Raw genomic sequence first — 17,766 nt, 5'->3', positions numbered from 1 at the left:
ACACACATCTGTGCACCAGATTTCCTAACCTTTGCATTCCTTCTGTTGGACAGTCTGGAATTCTGCTTTTAAATGCAAATATGACCTCAGGTACCATGAAAAGAAAAAAAAAAAAAACATGCTAGACTAGACTGCAAATGTGAACTTTGCAGTCATATCCACACACACTCACAGAAAAACAACACAGCAAGAAATTTAAGTCATAAAACTATATTTATAAATAAAAAGACATTTTTCCTTGATAAAAGAGTAGTGTGAAAGTCATGGTAAGAAATTTTTTCCACTATACAGTATCACAAGACAGAGGCTGAAAATGCTCTGGTTATCAGATGAAAATGTAATCATGTAGTGTAAAAATGACTCTTGAAGCTGGATGCTCATGTTAAGCGTTGAAAAATGAAACTAGTTGGAACCAGCTATTATATAATAAAACAAATGCTTTCTTACAGTAAGGAGGACTGCGATTCTCTTGCACTACATACACATTTTTCCATTTCTTTCTCTCTTAAGTCAAGCAAACATTTAAAAAGTCTGAATAAGGTTAAGAGTTAGTGTTCACTTAGGCTTTCTTTGAGTGTTTTTTTTTTCTTGTTAGAGGTCAGCAAGTGGGACGTGAAAGAACAAAAGGAGGGAAGAGGCTTTTCTCTCTCGATTTTGACGTGGACAGGGGTGGGGGAGGACAGAGAACGTTAGATAAGGAAAGTAGAGAGGAGGGAAGAGTGAAATGAAAAAAAGACATCCATGTAAAAAAGCGCTGAGTCATCTTCCCCAGCTGTCCGTTTCCACTAACTTCCTCCCTCTCTTGCTCTTTGTCCTTACACAAACTCTTCCCCAGCAGGGAGCGGAAACTGAGGAAGGCGCTTTGGTTCCATCTTGAGCGAGGGGGTTTCTTCACTGAAGAAAGTATGGCCACTACTATTAGGAAGAAAAGCACAAGAGAGGGGGAATACAGCAGGATTGGTTCCAATTCTGCGTTACAGAAGAGGAATCAAGGCCTTGGGTTACAGCTTTGGCCATCCTCCCTCCCTCCTGTCCTGTCACTCCATCCGTCTAAGCCCTACCATGATATGAGAAAGCCCAATCTGCTGCTTTGTACTAGTCTTATCCCCTTATCACATCACATCAACAAAAAACTCCCCAGCGTTGCCAACGGCCATTCGCAGAGACTGGCGTGAGGCGGTGAGCTCAGGAGGCACAGAGGCGATCTCTCGGCCTGGTGGAGCACCGGGGGCAGCTGTAGACAAATGTGGGGGCTGAGGGGGAAGGCCTGGGGGGCCGTACACGAGGCCAGGCCCATAGGCTATAGTGTGGGAGTTGGCACTGCGGTGGCTGACAGAGCTACGGACGCTTCGCTCACTAGGGGGCGCAACTGAACGCTCGCTTGGAGCTCGGTGGCTCCTGATGTCATTTTCGCTGCCGCTGCCGCCGGATTTCCGACCTTCGTTCTTACTGCAGTTTGAACCGCTGCTTCCTGTAGATACAAAAGAAGAGAATGTGCATAAAATTCAGTAAAGCACAGTTATTACAGAATTGTATAAATGCAAAAGTAGTTTCATATTTATTTTGAAGGAATGACAATAATTGTAGTTATTATCCATTTTATAAAATCCAAGTGGCCTCTGTGTGTGTGTGTGTGTGTGTCTCGGGATTCACACAAAATCCAGAAAGAGCTGACTGCTGCAGTTTGGCATACTTATGTATTTTTGGTCAAGGAACAGACTAGTGAAAAAGGCAAGTTGATAGGACCAATATTTTGGCAGATAATAGTAATTCTGGAATACAATAGCCTTACAATAGCATTGCTACACCCAGAATGCTTTGGCCGTGACTGCTGGACAAATGCAGTACAGCATGCACAAATACACAAAAGCATAAAAACTACCATATCTAGGACCCGTGGATCCCCCATGGGTCAACGCGTTAGTTTAATTTACCTTTGGTTTATAGCGGATGGTTAAGGTAGGTTGTAACAATGCATGACATCAAACATGCGTTATAAAACTAAGGTGTCATATTGTGCAAAGCTATTTTATTCTTCAACACTATGAATCATTAACACTCAGGAGAAAAGAAAACAAAGCTGATTTTACCTGTGACCCTGTTTTGTTTTGTGTTGCATTGTGGTACTTCAGTTAATGAAATCATTTTTTTCATGCTAGTTTTAGTCTTGTCTTTTATAACTGCAGTAACCCTGGTAAATAGAAAAGGAGATACATATTTTTATATACCCCCTTTAGTTAAAGCAACCACTCGTTTCCATCTGGGTGCCAGTGAAATGACACATGCATGCTGACCCAGATTGTGGGAGACTCCCGGGAGAGCCTGACTAATGCAGACATGGTCAGAAAGCATTCACTGCGTTTCACAGGCCAAACAGCTTAGCAATTACCAACGACAATTACATGTTTTCATTTTATTACCACAGAGAGGCTTCGTGTTTTCTGGAGAGATTCCTCAGACCGATTAATTTAATGGTTTGTACATTTACAGGAACATTCTTAGAGATTAGCAGACTTCTGCTTACTGCAGTACTGTCAGGTTATGGCAGTGTACATATGCAAATCCAGGAGTCTGAGATGTTATGTGCAGCTGTGTCGGTCAGTAAATGTCTCAGTTGTGTAAGCAAACGGCTCCTGAAACCACAATGTCTGGATTTCTATTTCTAAACATAAACACTACATGTAAATATGTAGCTTGGGGCTGTTGAAGGCATATTTTTTCACTCTTGACAGAGCAAAGCTGTGTCCTTGGAATCTTTGAAGTAACTTTAACTAGCACTGAACATATTCCTGTTTTAAATGTACAAAGATAAAACATCCACCCACAGTGTTTGAAAATTACACCAAGTATAAAAGGATGGTGAATATTAAATCTGGCCTAAATGTTTGTTCCTCTGCAATGAAGTGGTGTAGAAATTATGGATGTTTGTCAATTAAATTCATAGAAACTATTATCCAATTTCAGAATTACTGTAAGCTCTGTCCAAACTATGATATTATATTGAGAGTTTGCAGCACACAAGACAAGACCAGTAAGAAGAACATGCAGCTGATGTTTTGCTTATTTCACTGTGAAAACCACTACAAGTTGGCAATTAAAGCTCACTGCTGCTGCTGGGTTTTTTTTGTGAAAGAGAAAGCTACAAAAACAAAAACAAGTCTATGTGATACTCCAAAGATTGCCCTCATTTCATGACTCAAACGATCTCATCACATAACACTGTATAGATAATTAAAACAGCATGTTATTCCTAATGATTGTTTGTGGATAAATGCACTCACCACTGTGTTGGCTCCCTGCACTGCCAGCACCTGGTCCACCATGGAAAGGCTGTGGCAGGTCATAAGGGTGAGGAATGGGGAACTGGTAGGGCAGGGCCATAGGCCAGGGGGCCGCACCGGGGTGAGGCAGCGGGGGGAGTGTGTCCTGGTCTGAGGCACCCCCACTGGAACCATCATGATCATGGATAGACAGATGGGTCATGTCTGAGGAAGACAAATCAGATAAAATATTTAGTCGTTTGACAGTAAAGCTCCATATCTAGAGAATGCTGGATTAATAAAGCAAGATGATGACGATGAAAGTGTTACAAGAAATCCATATAATGTTTATATACAGTAATAAACATGAGGGACCTGCTTTATGTGACACTCAACAAATTACTGAGGGTCTACTTACTGCCACAGAGATCTCCAAAGATGTAGTAACACTGTTCAGAGAATGTGATCTTGTTGACAGTGTGTCGGATATAGCCAGCCTTTAGCAGGTTGCTAGCATATTTACGTGCTTCACGGCGATCTGAGAACCCTTCAACGTGATGGAAGAGCCAGTCAACCACATCAGAACCTTAAGGAGACAAAAATAGCTTTCATAAATTGAGATTTGTTCACATTCATCTTTCAGTTATGGTTGGTCGATTCTATGATCCTGAAACAGAAATAATGGAAAGAATAGGACAGGAGCTCAACAGTATACATACATACATTCCAATGGAGGACTTTATTTACTATGTGACGTTTCAAACATGATGCTTTTCCTTATACTTCATATAGTTTCTGTGGTATGTATATGTGTGAATCTAGTATTTCCTTAAACTTTATACATGTTCTATGATCTTGGACCAGTAACAAAATACCTTGGATTACATATTTATTCAGTTCTTTTAATTTTATGTAAACACTGTTATGCCATTCTTCAGAAGCGGATGAATGTGAGATTAAAGCTGCCATGGTGGTGAAGTGGAAAAGCAATGCTTGACCACACCCCCTGCTTTAACAGACGTACCAATAAAGGCATTAGCGATGGTTATCTTAAGCCACATCCTGTCCCGCACCTCCAGACCTGACTCTGGGGAAGCCATGGCCTTAGCAACTGTTGCCATGTCGCTGTGGATGGAGAGATGGAAGTCATCGAATCCTGGGAAAGATCACAAATGCACAAGTTAACATAACATGCTGCACATTTTTAACATCCCCTGGCCAAATATAGTGTAAGATTCTATTGAAAGTTACTGCCCTATAATTTAGATTAAATTGTCTTTGTGTAAAACTTATTACACACATATTTATATTTGAAAGTACTCAGATATTATAACTGCACAAGGCCATTTGACCTTGAAAAAGTAGGTCAAGATCACCTATTTTCAATAGGCTTTTGCTCCATGCCAAGATGCATCCATTGAATAAATGCAAATATCTCAGTACATTCTTCAGATAATGCGATTATGTCTTTGAATGGACAGACAGATGGACGGACGGTTGGATGACAAAACGATTACGATACCTCTTGGCCGAGGGGTAAAAATGAAAGTACCACATCCTGCCATGAAAAGTTCAATCTTGTCTCTGTGAAATGACAGTGTTAAGTATGGGCTGTATTCTGTTTTGCTTTCTACACATTTGATCAAACAACGGAGTGCCATTGTCCTGACAACTTGTTGGTCCGTTTTGGAATTTGCCACAAAAAATATTTAGTTTCCTGCGGTCTGGACTGTAATGTGACCTATGTATTTTGTCTTGATCACGACTCAGACTGGATGAGATTCACTTTCTTTGAACTGGAGTGAGCAGATCCTGACTAAACCCAAATAATAGCATTAACCAGCACTAACAATTACACAGCGAAATGTTATCCGACTTTGAGAACAAATGCATTTCAAAACGGACAGTCATCAAGATGTTAGTGTGTTTTAATTATTGTTTTACGCCCTTTTCAATCAGTCTGGCTCATGTACCTCACTTTGGAACATGACTATTTTCCTTTCCAAGTACAGCTTTGGCATCTTTCTATCAACCTCTGAAAGTGCACTTATCATTTTAAGACTGTGAAGTTAATACTTGAAATATTTGTCTAACTGTTAGAGGAGAAGAAATTGCTTCTCATATAAAAAAGTCGATTTATGTTCAGTTTGAAAGGAAAATCCCCGAAAATTTAAAACAAATTAAGCCAAAAAAGCATGTCCAGAGAGGAAAGCCATCAGCATAGAAAGAAAGAAAAACGTAACTGTCCTTCCAAAGATTACAAGGAAGATGAAAGTTGTGAGTTATGACTTGGTTTTGACAAGAGTTATTGAACAGATGGAAGCTGTGAGGCTGAACACAGTAAAAGCTGGAACAGGGTACTCAATGGAATGCAGTGAAAGGGCAGGGCCACACTTAACTTTGAGATTTACGAACACAGAGTCAGAGGAAAACACTGATAGTACTACATTTCTGAAGGTCGGAGGCTTGTAGCTCCAAAATAATAGAGAACCGAGGGCTCTCAGTGTGATATCGTTAATATTAACAACCTTGATGTGTGAAATGTCACGTAAGTGATAAAAAGAGAGACACCATAACAAATTTAAAAAGGTCAGACAACAATAAACTCATCTAATGATGCAAGCAAATAAGCTGAACATAAAATTAAAACTAAAATCACATTTTCACTGTTTTTACTTATCACTGGGTTTTGTTTTCTTGGATTCTTTCTCTGTTACACTTTTTTTAAAAATCTAATAAAGGTTTAACTGAAAAACCAGGCAGCAATACTTTAAGATGCGACTCACGTTCAGTCTCAGGGATTGAACTGCTGATGGAGGAGCTGGTGGACGTCACAGTGCTCATGGAGGGGCTCATGCCGTACGGGGGATACACCCCTGTCATGGCTGCTGTATGGGACACCCACGCAGCAGGGTCAATGGGTCGGATTGGCTCACCTGTGGAATAACAGTAGTTAAAATGGAAGAATTAATCCCAAGTCAGCAGTTCCATGCATGAAACAGATGGAGAAAACAAGGCATTAAAAGACTAAGACAAAGGCTTACTTCTGGGCAGAGCAAAGCAGCTCCGAGGGTTTGGGTCCCAGCACTTGGCCACAGTCAGAGTAATGGGACTGGTAATAAACAAAGTTAACACACAGACGGTTAATAGTGAAACAAAAGAGTCTTAGCTTCAACTTTACTACTACTTGCATCTTTATTTTATGGAACCTCCTCTGTCTTTTTTAGTGTTTGAGACAATCATTTTGTGTGTAGTAGTCTGTCTTTTACCCAGGTTTGTGCACTATGTCCCTCAGTACTCGAACTGCATCGTCGTTGCTCATGTTCTCAAAATTGATGTCATTGACCTACAAGGAGAAAACATGACAGGCAAAATATTATAATGTCTTTGGTTAATTTGACAAAAATTACAATTTGCATCTAAAATTGTTTCCGTAGAGGCAGGATATTGTTCACACTCACAGTCATTAAAAAGACACAGAGTCATTAGCAGAGTAACAGGTGGTTTATAAGAATGAGAATCAGAAGCACTGAACAGCATATTCTAATATGATTAACATAAAGTGACAAAAGATTGGTGTGGGAAAATGCAGGAAACCAGAAACAGATTAAAAATGGATTGAATAGGTTCACGCAGTCCCTGGCAGAATGCCTCATGGGTACAGATCATTACATTAAAAACAATTACGAAGTTCTGCATGTTCGTATCATTTACTCATGACATGAAACGACATTTTCCTTCCATTAAGGCCTATGCTCATATATTCCACCTACTTTTCAAGGTCTTTGGTATGCAAAACAAACACATACACACCTGCAACAGCATGTCCCCAGGCTCTATGCGTCCATCAGCAGCCACAGCTCCTCCCTTCATGATGGAGCCGATGTAGATCCCTCCATCGCCCCGCTCATTACTCTGACCCACAATGCTGATGCCCAAGAAGTTGTACTTCTCTGTAAGGTCGACGCAAATACATTATGAATTTAGAAGTGGACAAAAAATGTATGGTCAAAATTTTTTGACACATTATAGTTATGTGAATAGCTTAGTCAACAAAACCTCCAGCACACACAGACGACTCAAATCCAACAGGTTTAGTGAAAGTGTAATGTATTATTTATGCATGTCTCTAAAAATCCAAGATGATAACGTATCCTTGGAAGAAAAGCCTGTTAATCTGTTACCTGTGGCAAGTGGATTCCAGTCTAACATCCTCTAGATTCAACTGCATATAACATCCGACCACACCAAACAAACCCAAATTTATCTTCTCATTCTCAGCATTATCTCATTTTTATTCATTAACAACAATAGCATCACAAATTTGTTGCTTGTAATTACTGTCACATTTTCATCCTTTAACAATTTGTTTGCCTTAATGTTTCATAACGTACGCTGCCTCAGTGTGTGATTTAACATGGAGGCAAATGAAAAAACACTGGTTCTGTTTATTCCAACATATCTAATTGTATTTAGCACAATTCCCTGAGCCACTTACCCATGTTGAGTGTGACAGTGATGATGTTCAGAGACATGGTGGAGTCTGTGATGCTGCTGAATGATGAGGACTGGAAGGAAGAACAATGGAGAGTGAGAGAAGCTGTCACGCTATCTTTAAAATCTGGATTCTGATTTATAACCATGAATGTGGAAGTGTGTGTGGTCTTACCCTGTCCATGTTAGAGGCTTTGGGTTTCCGTCTGCGGCGGCGGTGTCGTCTCATTAGCCGGGAGGAGCTCTGTTCAGTTGAGCTGCTAAACCTGAACATAACAAATAGAATTTATGTTAAAATATGGAAATTCTGCAAAAGATTCCAAATTTTTCCTACCATTATGCACATTCTAGGTGTTTTTATTCCACATTTTGCTGTCATACATGAGGGATATTGCTATTTACTACTTATTCATTTACTTTGCTGATATTTTAGATGTGTATCAAGTAACAATAATTGAAAATCATTAAAAACATTTTTTTCTATCTCTATCACGTTTAAAAGCTGCTTGAAATGATAATGTGAGAAATAAAAATACATAAATACAAAGGTACATCCAAAAATAAATGTGGCATTTACTATTGCTTTCTTAAAGAGTAACATTTGCTCATTTTTTTCACAAGGAAACCAAGTGACAGAGTCTCAAATATAAGAGAATAGAAGATATCATTCAAGCTTCTTCATGAAGAAAATCAGTTTCACTCAGACTGAAAACAAGACAAACTGAAGCAGATTTGATCCAGATCTCTTTGGGCTGTAAACTCAGGAAAAACATCCTGGATGATGCAGGACGCCTCAGGACTTAGAACAGCAGAGTCTCTAAAGTGGGCAGCAAACTCCTGCAACTCCTGAAGGGGAACCACAGGGGGGTAACCACAGGAACCAGCAGACAATTAGGCTACACTAATCTCTGCCAAAACACATCAACTTTAATTCCAGATGGATTTCTTCAAGCTGAATGCCTTTTCTCTTTGAGAGCTGCACTTATAAGAAAACTGAAGAGTTACAAAGCATGTCTGACCTGCTGGTTGCATCGTCATCCTCTGAATCAAAGCAGGAAGTGGACTCCAGCTCGCTGCTCATAAAGGATGAACAGCTGTCGTATTCGGGTCCTCCACGTCCCAGGCCCCGTGACGTGTACCCATTCTGCCTTCCACCTACACAGGATGGGAATGTAATAAAGAAGACATGTGTAACAACTTTCACACACAAAGCAAATTCATTTAAATAAACAACATATACCTAAAAAAGAAAGCACCTGTATTAAGAGACAAACTCAGGTTCAGGAATCATATGCTTCTGATATCTCTGTCAAACAAAACAGTATGCAACTAACATCTTTCCTGACTATAGGAACTTACAAACACATTAAAAAATACATATCAACAGTCATTTATAAAGTTGATGTATTGTCCTTATTTATGGTTTACAGTACTGCAATACATCGTTTTGATACCTTGCGCTTAAAAGATGAAAAATTCTTAAGTATAACTTTTCATGACTGTTTAGAAATAGATGATTATTATTGTTGCCTCTTCATAATTCTGTAAATGAGGTGTTGCCAAATTTATTTGAACTCTTCATCTCTTCTATCCATTAAATGTTTGTTTCTAATTTGATAACATTGAAATGGAATTTACATGAAATATGTTGAAGTAAGCGGCTTAACTACATTGAGTGGTCCAGAGGAATTATTGAATTAACATGTGGGGAACTAAGGTTTCATTCAGTGGAATCTTACACTGACCGTGATCGTTGGAGTGTTTCCTCCGCGGCCTCTCCCTCTCTCTCCTTTGCGACACCATGGAGCCCGTCTCTGTGTCATTGTCCAAACTGTCCCGTCCACTTGCTGCTTTCCCACTGAACAGGGATCAGAGCAACCGTTAAACTGAGTGAACTGGATTCAACTATTATAATGCATCACTACACAGGTAAATGAGTTAAATTAATGAATTAAACTGTTACTAAGAGAAGTTTCCAATGCTTTTGTCATGGTCTACTACAACCTGTGTTTATTTTGCCATCTACTCTGGCTTAAAGCAGATGAGGCTGCACTTTGTGGTTGACATCTTGGCAGGAAATGCATTTGTTGTGTTGGATGGTTTTGCATTAGCATTTTTATGATGATCATGTGCCTTCCACTGGCTTTTCATTCCTTGTAAACCATACTTCAATAACAAAATCGAAAAAATATTGAAGACCTAAAAGACTAAGAAAACAGAAAAGCAACAGAAGAAATTTTTGTACAACAAATGATCACTGTCTAGTGCTTGATATGGCCTAATTCAATGTTGAGGGATGAATTTGCAGAAAAAAAAAATTAAGAGTGTTGAAGAAGTACAAAAAAGATTTTTTCCTCCTTTGCAGTCACAAGGTGTCACACTTTTTCCATTCAATTTACTGTTTCATCAGTTAATACAGTTATTAAGAAACACGGGATTCAATCAAGACAGATGCACCGAGCCAAACAGAAAGTACGCATGGCATCTCCCGCTTTCAAAGACACACAGACACACCAAACAGTGCCAAAAATTACAGAAACTCTCTGATTCGACACACATACTCCATTTTATCTGAAATACTGACTGGTAGGAAGGTGGTCTTGAGTCTCCGATGCCCCCTGTTCGCTCCAGTGGGGGTGCTGCTTCTAAACTATCTGCCACCGAGCCTGCATCTGTGTGGGCCCCGTCACCAGAGACCAACTGTCGACAGACGGAGAGTCAGAGTAGTCAGAGGGATGGACAAACACTCAGACAAAAACACCCACAATGAGTGGGCAATGCATGTCACAACATTCATGTGTTTACATTCCACCCCATTCTAAGACTCTATAGGATCATATGTAATTATCACCTCAATATGGCCTTATAACAGAATCTGAATCTTGTGGGCATTTGCAGATGATAAATTAAAGCTGCTCAATTCTAAAACAAGAAAACAGAGCTACAAAATGCCCCCAAACCTCTACTGTTTAAGGTTACAATAAAAATGTAAAACACTGATTTCTCATTTCAAAATAAAGCTGGATGTAACACTCATCTACTTATGATCTGAAATACCGAAAGACATTTTGGTTTTGGAGTTAACACAATTCAGTTGTGCCTGGACTTGTGGTTTCTCTACCTGACACAGTGTTGCCTAGGTTACTGAAGTGTGGGAAAAAGTAAAACCCAATGGACCATGACTGTGTTTTCAAGGGAAATTATATCACTAGCAAAACTTCACATTACAACATTCTGCTGTTTATATTTCCACTGTTTTTCAATTCTGACAAATTCCTATGAGCATTAATCCGCCTCTCTCAAACCTTTTTTTTTGTATTTGAAATAAAGCATGCACTTATACCATTTGCATGCAAGAACAAGATTAAAATCCAACATGAGCTCAATGTGAAACTGGCTAGGGTTGGATAAGTGGCTAAATAGGTTCAGGAGTAGTTTATGTTGTATATGCTATTAATGATTATTATGAAACCGTAATTAAAAACTAAATACCCAGTCTTCTAGGCAGTGGATAGAAATTTAACTCATCAGTGCATTGAAAATCATCATATAAAATCTTTGTTCAATATTTACAAAAGGCTTAAAAAGAAATGTGCAGATCAACAAAACTTGCTCTAACAGATGTAGGTAATAGCTGTAATATGTGTAGAAAAAATAAGAAAAAACCCACACTGGCACCAGAGCACTGTTGAACTTAGCCATTACAGTATTGAAAGATTAGCTATTACAGTAATGAAAGCCAATGGCCTGTTTTGGGTTGAAGTTACACGTTAGGGTTGAACGATATGAAAAAAATCAACATCTCATTTGTAATATGAGTCAGTGTTTTAGAAGGAATGTAACCTTTTCCACTCAAAATGTAGAAATGACATATACTGACATGTAGATGCAGCTCCTAGAACTGGACTCAACGTTTATTCAAAGTACAATGTTATTTTCATGAATTGTTCAGCCCTATCATGAATGTAAATGAGCTCTAACTTCAGGGTTTTACACAGTATCTAGTCAATACTATGTAATCACATTTCATCCTAGCAACACTAAATGCATAAACGTTCATGATATATTGTAGACTTTCTCAAATCTGCTAAGTCCAACTATAACCAATATAAAAGATTTGAGTTTTGGGCTTGGTCAGCATCCACTCAAATAAAGCAGATGGAAAAATCAGAGAAAGGCAGATTTGGACGGGCTACTGTGCCAGTATGATGAGCCAAAATAAAGAAATGAACATCCCTGTCTGTTTCATTTCTTAGGGAGAAGAAAAGGTTGAAAAAGAAATTGGACTTGTCTGTACACAAAGTAAAAATCACATTTGTACACTTAAATATTACAAACCTATTTACTTATCCACTTTGATAATACATAACATACATCACCTATCATCCATCAGTGCAAAGAAAAAAAAAATGCAACAACAGAGATGACAATAACCAAGAAATCCAATCTATTTGTTTCAACTAGGTTGTATTTGCACTGCAGGCTTGTTGAAGTGCAATTAGATCAAATCTAAAAGTAAATAAAGCATAAACCTGTCTGTCAGCTGACAGTTAAGTAAAACAGGCATTGAGGGTCCTGGCCTGCAGTACTGATGTGATGATGGCTAGCCAGGCACATGGACCCCAGAGAGCAATCAGTCAAGTCATTGAAACAACAGATGAAGGCTGGAGACAAACAAATGGACACACTCTAACAGAAATAACACTTCATTGTACATGGAACATTTCAACAAATCCCAAGAGATAACGAACACATTCACTCAAGCATAACAACGAGAGGCATTGGCTTTGAACAAGCGCAAACAAAACCTCCAGTCTGATAAAAGTGACCACAACTGAGGGACAAATCAGAACGAGCTGCTGGAATATTATTCATTCAAACATCTAGTGACAACATGTTGTTGATGACTCTTGATAAAAACTATAATCATAAACACACTGTGCTAAATTACCCAAATGGATCAGCACTTCAGATAGAACACACTGAACAGTCCTTCTCTCAACTTTATGCTCCCCACCCTGTGAGATTCAATCTTCTTGTTAGATGACATGCAGTGAGGCTCTTTGTTATGGGATATTTTCCTCCTATCCTGTGATTTCACTTGTTCTTAATCCAATTTTAAATGTAGACAAGAGAGGAAGGAAGGCTGTGCACCGACACCAGATGTCTCTTGCCTTGTTAAGATGGTAGATTTACTCAGAGCCTCTACACTGCAAACAAATACGTGTCACATAAAGGAGCAGGGCAAGTGACAGACCCCGATATATAAAATTAGCAAACAACAAAAGCTATTAATTACCTTAAATACTCAGTACAGAAAAAGAACAGTTTGTTGAATGTGCATGAGTGTGAAGGTTGATCCTAGGATCATTATGTGGTAATGATATTATCACGCAGATGCACTGGGCCTCTCCCTAGAGACTGAGTATGTTTGTGGTCAGTTGCCAACAGATGGGAATCATTGTCATACATGCACACACAGTTACAATATAGCCACAATAACCACACAACCACTATGCACAAAAAATAAATTGTGATTATTCTGACAGTGATTGCCATTGCAATTTGAATCATGATTTCAGTGGGAATGGTAATTAATGTAATTCATTTTCAGTGTAAACAATATTACAAAAATTAGGCAATTTTTGTGGCGTCTGTACCAAACAAACATGTCCCCTTATGTCTAAAGAATGTGATTAATAGGTCATGGCGTCTCTCTAACACCACAATGCTCCATTTACAAAGGTATGTTGTTAAATATTTTACCTTCATTAAAAAAAAATGCTGAACATATTGCCATTCCAATAATATTTCAATTCACTGCTCTGTCGTAGAGACTGGCACACAGCAACAAAAAGTATAAACAAACAAATGGGATGCATTTACCCATGATACCACACGGCCATTGAAACAGGGCAGCTTAGCGTTGTCATCAGAAATTTCCTCCTTAACCACCCTGTAAAGAGAACAAAGCTTTGTTTCAGTAAACTTTACCAACACAAAAGCACTCTCAGGGCAATAAAATGCAAGGCTGCATTTAAAAGCAATGGAGATGGGCAATGCTGACAGACAGGACAGATTCTGACACCTGGGACAAACAATGTTGATTTAATGGTGTATTTATGACCCCAATGACACATGCTGCTAGCCACAGATTTACAGTGCACTTCTAGTAAATGTCAATCCAAATGTATCACGTAATATTGTCCTGTAGAAATAAAGCTGCCTCTTGATACTCTCTGGCTGATATGAGCATGAACTGTTTGGCACATTGAAATTAAACAGAATGTAGCCTAGATGATAGTATACAACAAGAAAACAGAAGGGCAAGGTAAAAAAAAAAAAAAAAGCTGAGATTTGCTTAACTTAATGTAAGATTTAATAAAAAAAGATGCATACAAGGTGCTACAATTTTACTCAATACTCAACTGATTTGGCAACAAAAAAAATCAGAGTAGACAAAAAAATAGTCTAACAAATTAGGCCTGATTTACAAATAGTACTTCACTGTTCATCAAAGTCTGCTAAAAATGACAGGCATGTGAGGATTTCTTAAGCAAGCACTGTCCTATCCCTGGGATTTTCCTGATGACTTTACAACAAACCAGTCAGTCTCTCTACATAGATTACTTGGAACAACTAGGAAAGAATGAGATGGAAGAAGATAGCATTTACAACACATAACAAAAAAGACATGTCAAATTAAGGATGCATTTCCCAAGTGCCTCCTACTACTGATGATAATGAGATGAGTTGTGGCTCTTAGAGAAGACACAGATGAAGAAAAAGAGAGTCTTTGTGAAGAGAAGCAGTGGTGTCTATTCCAGTCTGACAGGTTTGGTCAATCTATACCAACACAAGGTAAAGGTTTCAATAGTTGATTTACAGACCATCCCTCCACTTTTGACAGCATGAATAGCCATGTGGGTCATTTTAAAGCTTGTCTTTGCTCCTTGCAAATGTTCTTAAGAGTTGCCCCACCCTACTTTAGCTTTGCCAAAAACAACTTTGGAAACCTAGATGAAGTGTTTAATAAAATATTGTATTACAACCCTTCATTCTTTACAGAGGACTGTGTCTGGAAGAACATAAAACGTCTACTTTTCCAGCCGTGTTTTAACACAAAAGGACATGCTCATAAAGCTGCCACAGTGATGAACAGGGCATTCCTGTGTCCAACTCTGCATTCCTCAGGGCTAATAGACAACAACAGCAGGGCCTGCCGGACTCAAACTGACCAACTGAAACTAACCATTTACAGTCTGACGTTAGCCTGTTAGCACATTAGCTAGTTTCTGACATTACTAATATCAATAATTATCTACTGCATGTAGTTGTGACTGGGACTAAACATAAAATATCATTGGGGACTTTCGCTTGTGTTAGTGAAACCGACAAATACCAAACTTGGTCAGACAAAGTCAAGGCACAAGTCGCGTACGCTAACCATACAAGCAATGTAAACAAACGGGGTCGGGACGCTAAACAGACCTGCTAACGCTACAAGCTCGCCGCTAGCAGCTAACAAAGGAACTGTAATGCAAGTAGCTAGCTAATGATCGACCGACAGGTAACGTTAACAGGGATGACAAGCCAGCTGGATCAGGTAACAACTGAGTTAACCTTCATCTAAACGCCCAAACACAACACCGATACGCTAACCCCATGTTAAACACAATAAACACTTAAACAGTTACCCGAAGTCATCGTCCATGGATTTGAAAAAGAATTTGTAATTTGGTTTCTTCAGGACATTTTTGAAGTCTCCCAGAGTGACTTTGTCCGCCGGCACCGACAGTTTCACCAGATACGGCGTCTCCTGGTCGTCGAGGTGGTAGATAATTTTGGTCTCCCCCATCTCGGACTGCGGCTAAGGCGAGGCAGGCAGGGTGCATTAAGCCGAGGGCCTGGCAGGCTCCCTCTCGGGCCCCGACTCCCCGCGGCGCTGGCAGCGGCTGTGCCGTGGTCCTCCCGGCTCTCCCTAGCTGACCGACTCGCTACGTAGCTCTGGTTCTATCTTTCCTACGCCAGCTCGCTAGCGTTACGTCTGACTTTCAATTCAATAAAGCACCTTACTCTTCCACAAAGCCCCCTAACACCGCCCGAAGGTTGAATCACGTTGGTATTCAACTTCCAATTCACCGCTGAGTGCTTAGAGATTTCAGAAGACAGCTTGAAAATGCAGAAAGATAAACAGTCTCCAACGGGTCGCTTTTCTCTTCTCGCTAGCTGCCAGGCTCGGTACTTTGTTGCACACGAAACTGCACACAATCGGCCAGGCTTGTCTCAGCAGGGCGCCATCTAGCGGCGAGGAGGAGACACACAGGCCTCCATTGAGCATAACACTGCAGTAACACAGGAGTCAACAAGGACAAGGACATTGGATCTGTGCCAAAAGTGTGGACTGGGGGGGGGGGGGGGGAACTATATTTTAATCCTATATAGTTACATTTTTATATATCACACTATCCAGATTACAAAAGTACACCTTGTTTTTAAATGTACTTTACCATTCATTCCTGAAGATAGGGGGTCACAGGGGATTTTGTTTAGGATGTTAAATAACCCTTTCATGCATAGTGGTCACTACAGTGGACAGTTATTCTACAGCTGTTCTCTTATATATTCATGGATTTTGTTGTTTTAGTTCCATATCAGCCGACACAGTGGATGCTTATGCATCATCTCATACACTGCAATTCATACCATTACTGTAACTTTGCTGTTCTAGATAAACCTGATCTTGAGCAACATGTTTAAGTGTAAATCAGTTGCTTGTTATTGTTATAAGTCTGTAATTAACAGGTTTTTTTTTTTCTTTAAACAAAAGTTGTCTTTTTTTTGCATATTATCTCTATGAAGTGAGTAATGACTGGTGTTAGAGTGTTAAAATGTGAGAAAACTTCAGATTAGTAGCATTAAAAATGTCTGGTAAAGGTTCATACTGTCTTCCACATATAATTATTGTAGGTAATTCGCTTATCAGACAAACTAGTAAAGCAAGTAAACAAACAACTACCCCAGTCTGAGAAATTAATTACCTAAAATAAGCATTAAAAATGTTTTTATTTCATAGTTTTCACACAATATATCAGTAAATACATGTTTCTGTGCTCCAAAATTAAACGCATGGTGTCCAGCTGAGTGGACATTTTTGCAGCTCCATGAAAAATAGGTTCATAAGAAGATTTTCTTCAGGCATGTTTTTTTCATGTCTAAAGAGGAATAAAAACACGCAGGAAAAAAAATCTTGATTGAGGGTCTCATAATTCATGTATGAAAGGGATAAATTTGTACCGCTTGCATTCTTAATGATGTAAGATCACATTTATTTTTGCTGTAATTTAATATATAGAAACTTTAAGGAATGTAATATGTTTTATTATAATATTATAAGTTATTGTTATGTTGTCTAGTGCTTATATGTTTTTGTCTCTCATCCAAAGAGACTTCATCAGATCTACCTTCAAAAAAATAACTAAGGATGAACAATGACCTGGGCATATTAGAACGTACAAAGATATATTGTCCGATACTTTTTAGATAAGAACTATTTTGTGAGTTTAAATTGTGGAACCTAATTTGTAGTATTTGTTTTCTGGCTAGAGTGATAAGCCTTATAAAGAAGATGGATGTTATGTGGTTTGATGAGCTGGAGAAAATAAATGAAATGATTTGAACATGGAGTTGGTTGTCCCCATGCTGTGTCGTGGAGAGATATGGAAATGACTAAAAATGGTCAGGAATTCTTACTTAAACAGGAATTTTGTCTTCCCACAATAAATAGGTGAGGCCTGATTTAACATTTGTATACACTGTATAAAAGAGCCCCCAGAGATGATGGAGTAGGTGGCCATGGAGAGTGACATCTGGGCATCTCTGCTCGGGTTCTGCCTCTATAACCTGGGCCCAGGTCAGTGCAGAATATGGATGGATGATATATGAAAGGTTAGCAACATGAACAATCCTTCCTTCATTTTGTTTGTTCATTTGTTCATTTATTTGGAATTAG

General features: G+C 39.0%; 1 protein-coding gene across 1 annotated transcript; it reads right to left on the bottom strand.

Annotated features, from left to right (window-relative positions):
• Nucleotides 1-194: 194 nt before the first annotated feature.
• On the bottom strand, nt 195-16,027 carry LOC115437165 (segment polarity protein dishevelled homolog DVL-3). Its single transcript, XM_030160321.1, has 15 exons — nt 15,452-16,027; nt 13,641-13,710; nt 10,339-10,454; nt 9,500-9,612; nt 8,774-8,909; nt 7,930-8,020; nt 7,759-7,828; nt 7,074-7,213; nt 6,530-6,606; nt 6,305-6,372; nt 6,047-6,196; nt 4,285-4,416; nt 3,679-3,846; nt 3,282-3,485; nt 195-1,471 (listed from the first exon to the last, which is right to left on the bottom strand). The coding sequence occupies exons 1-15, from the start codon at nt 15,610-15,612 to the stop codon at nt 1,113-1,115; spliced, it is 2,055 nt and encodes a 684-aa protein (XP_030016181.1). The 5' UTR covers nt 15,613-16,027; the 3' UTR covers nt 195-1,112.
• Between the last annotated feature and the right edge of the window lie 1,739 nt (nt 16,028-17,766).

This window comes from Sphaeramia orbicularis, chromosome 17 (assembly GCF_902148855.1).
Source record: "Sphaeramia orbicularis chromosome 17, fSphaOr1.1, whole genome shotgun sequence".
In the NCBI taxonomy this organism is placed as follows: domain Eukaryota; kingdom Metazoa; phylum Chordata; class Actinopteri; order Kurtiformes; family Apogonidae; genus Sphaeramia; species Sphaeramia orbicularis.
Note: the sequence above shows the minus strand (reverse complement) of the source record. Positions and strands in the feature narration are given on the sequence as shown.

Coding starts and splice junctions, on each gene's coding strand:
- LOC115437165 (XM_030160321.1), bottom strand. CDS start 15,612: ATGGGGGAGACCAAAATTATCTACCACCTCGACGACCAGGAGACGCCG. Junction 7,214..7,758: donor CACTGTCACACTCAACATGG/GTAAGTGGCTCA, acceptor TCGACCTTACAG/AGAAGTACAACTTCTTGGGC. Junction 6,197..6,304: donor CTGCTTTGCTCTGCCCAGAA/GTAAGCCTTTGT, acceptor GTTATTCCACAG/GTGAGCCAATCCGACCCATT.